This window comes from Alosa sapidissima, chromosome 20 (genome assembly GCF_018492685.1).
Source record: "Alosa sapidissima isolate fAloSap1 chromosome 20, fAloSap1.pri, whole genome shotgun sequence".
Classification (NCBI taxonomy): Eukaryota; Metazoa; Chordata; class Actinopteri; order Clupeiformes; family Clupeidae; genus Alosa; species Alosa sapidissima.
Genome location: NC_055976.1, coordinates 11,989,701 through 11,998,363, shown reverse-complemented (window position 1 = coordinate 11,998,363; position 8,663 = coordinate 11,989,701). Strand labels below are relative to the sequence as shown.

Here is an 8,663-nt window from a genome sequence, read left to right as displayed (position 1 = left end):
GTAGTTTGAATGAGGTATTGAGCCGTTATAGAGCCCCCTTACCTCATTCGATAAGATGCTGCCGTTGGATATGATGTCAGGCTGCTGCTGGTCAGTGTACCCTGTTACTATTGCTCCGCAAGGGTTGTGTTCAGTGTCGGCGCTCCGTGACGGACTACAGGCCTTGAGGAACATGAGGTCGGTTTTGGCGGACTCCGGTGTCAGACATACCTGGTAGCAGTAGTTCTGGTTCTGGTGGAGCGAGCCGAAGCTTCCGGATTCCTCCACGGGCACCTGCGACGCGCTCGCAACGCTGACGGCCGCGTTGGTGGCCGCACTGGCATGCGCGCTCTGCACCAACATAATGTCCGACTTGCTCAGCTTTTTTTTCTTCCGGGCGGCCCGCGCCTGCCTGCCGCAGCAGCACAAGCCGCAGCCCAGGAGGCAGCAGTCGCTGGTCACGCACGTGCTGTAGATGTTGAGCTTCTTGTCCTTCTGACAGCGCACTGCAAGCACAATCATGGCGAGCAGGAAGATGAAGGAGACGGAACCCAGAGCGATGATGAGGATCAGGGTCAGGTCCAGACTGGTCTCTTTCGCTTTGGCCGTGCCGCTCCGGTCTCCGCTGTGGCCCTCCACCACGCTATCCACCAGCGTCACCATCACGCTGGCACTGGAGGACAGAGGCGGCTGGCCGTGGTCCCTAACCTCGATCAACAGGTCATACAGCTGCTGGGGGTCCCGCTTGGCAGACACCCTGCGCGCAGTCCTTAGCTCTCCAGTTCGCCAGTCCATACGGAACATGCCATTTTCATTTCCCCTCTGGATGCTGTAAGACAGCCGTGCGTTCTCGCCATCATCTGCATCCATGGCGACGATGCGAGCGACCAGGTATCCGGGCTCGGCTGAGCGGGGCAGAGGTTCTCTGGCCGTTCCATTCTTGCCCAGTGGCGCAATCACAGAGGGGGCATTGTCGTTCTGGTCCACGATAATCACATTGACTGTAGCGTTTGAAGAGAGCTCGGGGATGCCATTGTCTGTCGCCTGGACTGTGAAACTAAAGTCTTTGAGCTGCTCGTAATCGAATGACCTGAGGGCGTATAGAGCTCCGCTCTCGTTGTTGATTGACACGTAGGTTTTGACCGACATACCCTGTATGTCACACTCCAGTATGGAGTAATTTAAATGCGCATTTCGACCAATATCAGGGTCTATCGCATTCACTGCGTGAATGTATGCACCGGGAACATTATTTTCAGTTACATACACATCATAAATGGGCTGCGTAAACGCTGGCGCATTGTCATTTTCATCAGAAACTTGGACTTTAATCGATTTACTTGTGGCAAGAGACGGGGAGCCTTTATCTCTGGCCACCACCGTTACTGTGTAGGAATCTGCGCTCTCTCTGTTCAACGGGCCGTCCGTGACAATAGTGTAATAGTTCCTGAACGAGCTTTTGAGCTTGAATGGCACTTCGCCAAGGATCTCGACGTGAATCTGTCCGTTTTCCTCGGCATCCTTGTCCGTGACGCTAAGCAGCGCTATTACAGTTCCCGGAGCGGCATTCTCGCTAACGGACTCCGTGACTGTGCTGAAGGTGATCTCAGGCGCATTGTCATTCACGTCTGTCACTTGCACCAGAACTTTGCAGTGCGCGGGCACGGCGTTTGGTCCCATATCCTTTGCTTGCACATAAATCTGGTAAAGACCGCTCTCCTCGAAATCCACATCCCCCCGCACTTCTATCCTCCCGGTGCGTGCGTCTATATCGAATAACTCCTTAACCCTACTGGATATGTGATTGCTGAAAGAATACACAACTTCTCCGTTCAGTCCCTCATCCATGTCGGTTGCGTTAAGCTGAATAACCAGGGTTCCCACTGGCGCGTTTTCAGCCAGGCTAATGGAGTACACGGGCTGATCAAACACCGGAACATTGTCGTTGGAGTCGAGCACTTTCACTACCAGCAGCGCCGTGCCAGTCCGCGGGGGCTGGCCACCGTCCACTGCGGTTAGCACGTACCTGTGAACTGCCTGCTGCTCGCGATCAAGAGGCTTTTCCAGCACAAGTTCGGCGAATTTATTCCCATCGGTCTGCGTCTGTACGTCCAGGTAAAAATAATTGTTTGTGGTGATGTCGTACGTGCGTAATGCGTTACTGCCAACGTCCGGGTCGAAGGCAGTCTCCAGCGGGAAGCGAGTGCCTGGGGTGGCACTCTCGGAGATCTCCACGGTGATGTCGGTCTCCGGGAATTCGGGGGGATTGTCGTTAATGTCCAAGACCTCGATCTCGACGCGGAAGAGTTCGAGCGGGTTCTCGAGAAACACCTCAAGGTGGAGGAGACAGGTGGCACTCTGTTTACAAATGCGCTCGCGGTCAATCTTCTCACTGACGAAAAGCACACCGGTTTCCAGGTTCACCTCCAGGTAAGGGCTCCGTGAGCTGGGCACAGTCTGAAACCTGCGAGACGCGAGTTTCGTAAGGTCCAAACCCAAGTCCTCTGCGATATTCCCCACGAAGGTTCCGTGCTCCTCCTCCTCCGGTACCGAGTAACGTATCTGAGAGACCACGCCATTCGCAAGACACAGCAGAAGCAGAAACACAATCATCTCCAAACCAACAAGTGCACTTGGAAAAAAAAATCTATTCCAAAACTCCCATCACCAGCTCCTTGAGTTAAGGCGCAGCTGCTTAAGGCTTGTGGGAAAGAGATTGAAATCTTCTTTCCATGGACACTAGAGCTGTCTGCCGAAAATCATGCTGCCTCTGTGATGTCCACTGCTGACCGGATCCCCAGAGCGCTTTCTCCCTGCTCAGCCGAGTTCAGCAAACAAGCTTTGGCTTCAGGAGAAACGGGATATTCTTGCTAAAACGCACATTCCTATGATGACGAATGCGTCTCAATAAGTGAGGAGATTGAAAAGATGCGTTGAAAGAAAAACAAACATAATCCAGTCATTGTATAGAGCCGATACAACGTTTTGTGGGTGTCATAATCCCTATTTCTAAGAAACAGTTAAATAGTAGCTGTTGTCTGACTTCTTTGCTTTACTGACGTTATCTGTACTGTCCCAGCTTCTTTGGCGCTCCGGTGGTCTCCGCTCGCAAAGGACTGAAGGTCCGACGGTCGGCTAGTTGTTTTTTCCGCAGCCCACTTTCTGCGCCAGCCAATGCCATGTACTGACAGCCGCAGATCTGTCGTTTCATTGGTGATCTGGGACGCCAGTTACAACTCAGCCAGAGGATCCGCCCCTGCCGGTGGCTGCGGGATTTCAACTCATTGAATTGAATAGCTGATGAGCAGCAGAGAAAGAGAGCGATAGAGAACAACAAGGTGGCGAAGTTGGGCATAATAACATGTGACATCCCACTGTAAAATTGTAACCACATACATCTTTCAAACGAATACTAGATGTTATTGTCTCTATAAAACCAAGGTTAAAGCAGTCAATGTTGTCTTTACAGCAAAGGGGATCCAATGGCCCATTTCAGTGATTTTGCCATTTGTACTATATATGTGCCTGTAAAGGTGGGCTTAGTGCGTGGGAGAAAAATATAACCCTTAGATTATCTAACACATTAAGTGTCACATAAAGTATGCCGTTGCAATGATAAGGAAAGACACGAGTTGCTATTCAAACTAAGTAGCATAAACAACTTATTATAGCATTCATAGATTTTGAGTAAGCTATACTATATACCAATACACGGATATGAAAATCGTGTCTTTTCTGAACAGAAACGGTGTAGTTGAACGGGCACACAACACATTTGTATGTTTAGATAGACAACGCTAAACCTGTCACTGTAGACTATCCCCATATTTCCAGCTGCGCAAGGTTTGCACAAGAGCGGCAGGCCCGTTTGTTCACAGTATGTCCACAGGCTTCTGTGTGCGTGTTATATTTAGACTGCTTTCTGCCGACTGCTACAATCACTTGCGTTCGAGGCTGAGGTGATTCTCACTGCCCAGACCCTCTCCAAATCGCTGCAACTCACCAGCAAACTACTTTCCTCAACCCGGCCAAGCGCAGGCAACATGCGCCTCCCAGTGACCAAAAATATATAGATGGAAACCGCCTTTCATGTGCAAGAAACAGGACCTAAGAGGCTGTGTGTGTGTGTGTGGTGTGTGTTTGTGTGGTAGGCCCGTGTAGACGGATTTGTTGTAGATGCTGTGCATTTTCAGTCTGGTTTTGAAAATCGGCTCGAAAAGGAAAAATTCGAAAAGGAAGATTATTATTAACCTCATGTTTACAGTTATTTAGAAAATGTCTCTTCTACAGATCATCTGTTTTTGGAGGCAAATCTCTGAGACCTTGAACTATAACGGCACTCACGTCTCCCATAGTAGATAGTAGATTCTCAGAACATGTCCAAATATAAGCATTTCGAGGGACTACCCAGACACCAAGGTGCACACACCGAGCACGAAATGTCTCTGGAGTTGAAACGCCATCAATGCACGTAGGCATCGGCAGTGATACAAGACGAGCCTAGAGGACCGAGAGAACGCGAGCTCCCCCCAGCGGGTCTTACCGGGACCGCTGTGCTCTCCATTCAAAAACGCCCAAAGTGATGATAAATGAAACCACTCACCTCTAAAGAAACGCGCATTTGGGAGGGGGGGGAGGGGGGTGGGTTCCTCTGCCCTGCCAGTGCAAACCTTAATAGGTGGCACAAAACTGTAAACATAAATCGACCCCCAAGAGGATATTTCTAAAATGAAATTCAGTGGATTCAGTGGAGGCAACGATGATCTTCTCACATGAAAAAGCATGCACATCAAAATAATACATTTAGATAGTCAGAATGATGACTGCATATTCAAATAAAATGGTAATTTTCTATCCCTTATGCTGTAAAGCAAAATACATCACTGCTCGACCACTAAACTTTGTTTTTACATCACCCTTATACATTAAGTTTACATATGTGAAGTATTGAGATGAAAACGTAAGGTGGACTGGAGACTGATAGGTAACACTCAATGGCAGACATTCTTTCTCCTCCTCATTTCTGATGCTGAGATACTTAGTTATTCCTGCTGCCACCTCCCAGGTTCTGTTCAATGGCTTGACGTAGCTTAAGATGGACAGATGAACAAAAGCCTTTGAGTTACATTTCATTATTCCCCCCCCCCCCCCCCCCCGCCCCCCCAAAACCCCCCCAGAATAATCATTTGGAAGTGCATAGATTGCTGGTCAGCAGGGACAGCTCCAAAGAGATTCATGCTTGGCTCTGATCTTTCCCTCAGACAGTGGGCAGAGAGGGCAGAAAATGCATGTCTGCCGGCGATGACAAAGACAAGAGTGTCTTCCCTCATACTAATGTTTGATGTCCATCTGTGGTGTCTGTCTGTCCATTTTTCGACTTGCATATGCCTGTCTTCTGTCAGTGGATCCTTGCACTGTCTGTCTGCCTGTCCTCCAACCCACCTATCTGTCAGATTCGTTCAGCTTTAGTCATTCTTAAACCTGTCCCCACTTATATATATATATAAAAAAAAAAAACATGGATGAAAGGCTTGATGAAAAGCAGGTCGCAGAGGCATCTCTTGCAGGACAGTCTGAAAATCATTTACTGGATATCATGCTCACTCTTCAAATTAGCTGATGTTAGGAGGACTTCATCTCCTTTCCAGGATACAGTAGCCTTGATGTTTTGTAGATGTTTTAGAGGTGGGAAAAACAGATCAGAAAACCATGTATGCATGTAACTGGTGGCAAACACTATTAAATATCTTAACATCCTTGTCAGTGAGATGAGTAAATGGCAAGGAATGGAGGAGTTCATAAAATATACATGTAAAGACTTCAAAATAGTGCAATGGACACTTTGCTGATACACTTTGTTGATAAACACTGATGTGTTGACACAGGTGGGTATTAGACCGGCATGCTTAAGGCTCAGGATCTTTAAATCCTTGACACATATTGTGTGTTCTATACTCAAGACAGGTCTAGAGTTCAAATTGTGTAAATATAACTATGACAGCTTTGTTTTTATGTGATCAAAATGATCTGAGCTATCTGAGATCTGAGGCTACAAACAGTGAGAGCAAACCAGTTTTGCATGTTTGCGTATCTGATTTTGCATATCTAATCTAAATGTGTGTAACTTTAGTTGGATGTTCTGTATGGGTGTTAGTGTGTCTGAATCTCAGTGTATGTGTGTGTGTGTGTGTGTGTGAGTGTGGCATTGTTCTCAGTGTATGTGTGTGTGTGCTGTGCGTGAGCATGTTAGTTTCACAAGCCGGTTTTCCATTACAGCATTGGGCAAAACTTAGCCGATATTTTCAACAAGTAAAAAAAAAAAACAATAATGCAAATGTTCGGTTCTTCCATTAATGATGCAATGTGATTAAATATGAGCTTTATCTTCTAGCATTAGTCATTCCAGATAAATGTGGAAAGAGGACATTGTCCACAATTATTTATAAATGCTCACATTTTGCCATTGCTTGCTCCAATGTCTTTACTATTCTTCAGACCATACAAAAAGCACAATGTGACTCACCTGAATGTGAAAAAAGTGTTTCCGTATCAGTTTTGTGCTATATCAACACGTCACAAAAAACACAAAATGTGTGAGTTTTTGGGGGGTTATTGTTAAAAAAAAAACTTTTATGTTTAGCGTTTTTCATTTCACAATTACTCTAAGATACGTGCATTATCAGGGTTAATGGCACCCTGTCTAGAGTCTCTCTATTTCTCTCTCTCATAAGAGAGACACTCACACACTTGCTCTCTCTCTCTCTCTCCCTGTGCACATGTCTCTGAGTGTGTATGAATGTGTGCATATGTGTTGATGCGTGAGTGTTTCACCGCGGTGTGTGTAGAGCAGCCAGAGAGTGTTGGCGAGCTCTCTGAACCTCTGGTGACTGACACGGCAGTGACGGGCAGAGACAGGGTGGCAGCAGCAGCAACCTGACAGCAGTGCCGTGTTCCCTCAGATGGGGCCCCCTTTTAAAAACTGACACAACCCATGCCAGAGATCCAGGGTTCCAGGCGCAGACGGTGCAGGGGGCCCCTCTGAAACATTCTCTCGCCCCTTTCTGAGAGGCAGAGGTGCGCTGCTTCTCAGTCGCTCGCTCGTCTTCAGCCCCCTGTCAAAACTCTCCAGCACTCTCCACGGCTGTGATTGACAGCTGATGGCCGGTGCAGTCATCTCCCACTGTTTCTTCACACTAGGCCACACCACAGCACGGCTAGCTGATAGCCGCTCTGAGCTAACACAGAGATAGGGCAGACAGACAAAGTGGGAGTGTAGCTGTGTGTGTGTGTGTGTGTGTGTATGTGTGTGTGTGTGTGTGTGTGTGTGTATGTGAGGGAGTGTTGATGGGAAGTTTCACACATCCACCCTCCATCTCTCCTGAGGGTCTTGAGAGGGGGTGGTAGGGGTGGCATCCCGGGAGTGAGGGGCAGCTTTTAGAGGTGCGATGGCGGCATCAAGGCGACGACACCCATCCATCAACCATCTCCTCCGCTTGGCGTCCTTTTTTTTGACATCAGCAGTGACTAATGATGGTGTGTGGGCAAGAAGGGGTCGCGACTCCAGCTCGCGCGTCCAGTCTTTGGCAGCGTGCGGTCGGGTCGGATGCGGGGTCGGCGACTGCTGTGGGCCTGTTAGCTCCCATGTCCTGCTGTGTAGCCCGATAGTGCCCTCTTTCCCCTGAGGGGATCGTGCAGAAAGGAAGACCCCCCACAGACAGGACCAGCAGACAAAGCTGCATCTGAGACATGCAAAGATAGATAGATAGATAGATAGATAGATAGATAGATAGATAGATAGATAATTCGATACTGATAGATAGATGGATTATCTTAAATAAAATATATATAGTATCCTAAATGACAAACAAAAGCAGTAATATACACAATAGTAAATGGTAGAACAAAACCAGTCACCAAAAATACTACAGAGAGCTATCAGTATAAATGCTGTGACAACGGAGGGAGTAAAATTGCAAGGTGCTCGACAGTGCAAAAATAATAATTACTGCAATTCATTTAATGTAAAATATGACTTCAATTCACTCACAATCGACTGAATTGATGTCAGTTGCATAAAGACATTGATAATGAAAAGTGTTTCACTGTTTGGAAACTGAAACACAGCAACTTATTTAGTATTTACACTTTGAATATGAGTAATATAAAGTGTCTTCTAATGATTTAATCTGACTCCAAATCTTGTTAGTTTGCCTGGCAAGATCGCAGCAATTTCCCCTCACATAAATGTTGTGAGGAATTAATCAAAATTTGCCTGGAGATATAAGCAGTTGTTTGGGAAAAAAGCATTGTGCTTTAACCCAGATACAGGGCCCCTTTAGGTTCAGTTTTGACATGCAAATATCACTGAAAGATTGTTGAGGCTTCATTACAAGACACACACACACACACACACACACACACACACCCACACACACACACGCGCGCATAAACAGAAAGCCAGTTAAGGTAAGCCAGGATCAAAAAGGACACCCTGAATCACAGGGATAATTTGCAAGTGAGACAGTTGGAGGAGCCACATGTAGGTCAAGTAGTCAGTCTGTGCTGTGTTTCACTCTCTGTTTCTCATCAAGATTTGTCCTGCCAAAAAGTACTCGGCCACACATATAAACAGACACACACACGCATACTAAGACACACACACACACACACACACACACACACAC

General features: G+C 47.2%; 1 protein-coding gene across 6 annotated transcripts in view; it reads right to left on the bottom strand.

Annotated features, from left to right (window-relative positions):
- Positions 1 to 3,179, bottom strand: part of pcdh10b (protocadherin 10b) — a 13,010-nt gene extending 9,831 nt beyond the window's left edge. For 2 of the 6 annotated variants that reach the window (XM_042075179.1, XM_042075183.1), the window contains exon 1: positions 43 to 3,179. In XM_042075179.1, the coding sequence (XP_041931113.1) occupies positions 43 to 2,592 (2,550 nt within the window). In that variant the 5' untranslated portion in view covers positions 2,593 to 3,179. The remainder of the gene's footprint in view (positions 1 to 42) is intronic. The other 4 variants (XM_042075181.1, XM_042075182.1, XM_042075180.1 and 1 more) reach the window with 3 other exon arrangements.
- Between the last annotated feature and the right edge of the window lie 5,484 nt (positions 3,180 to 8,663).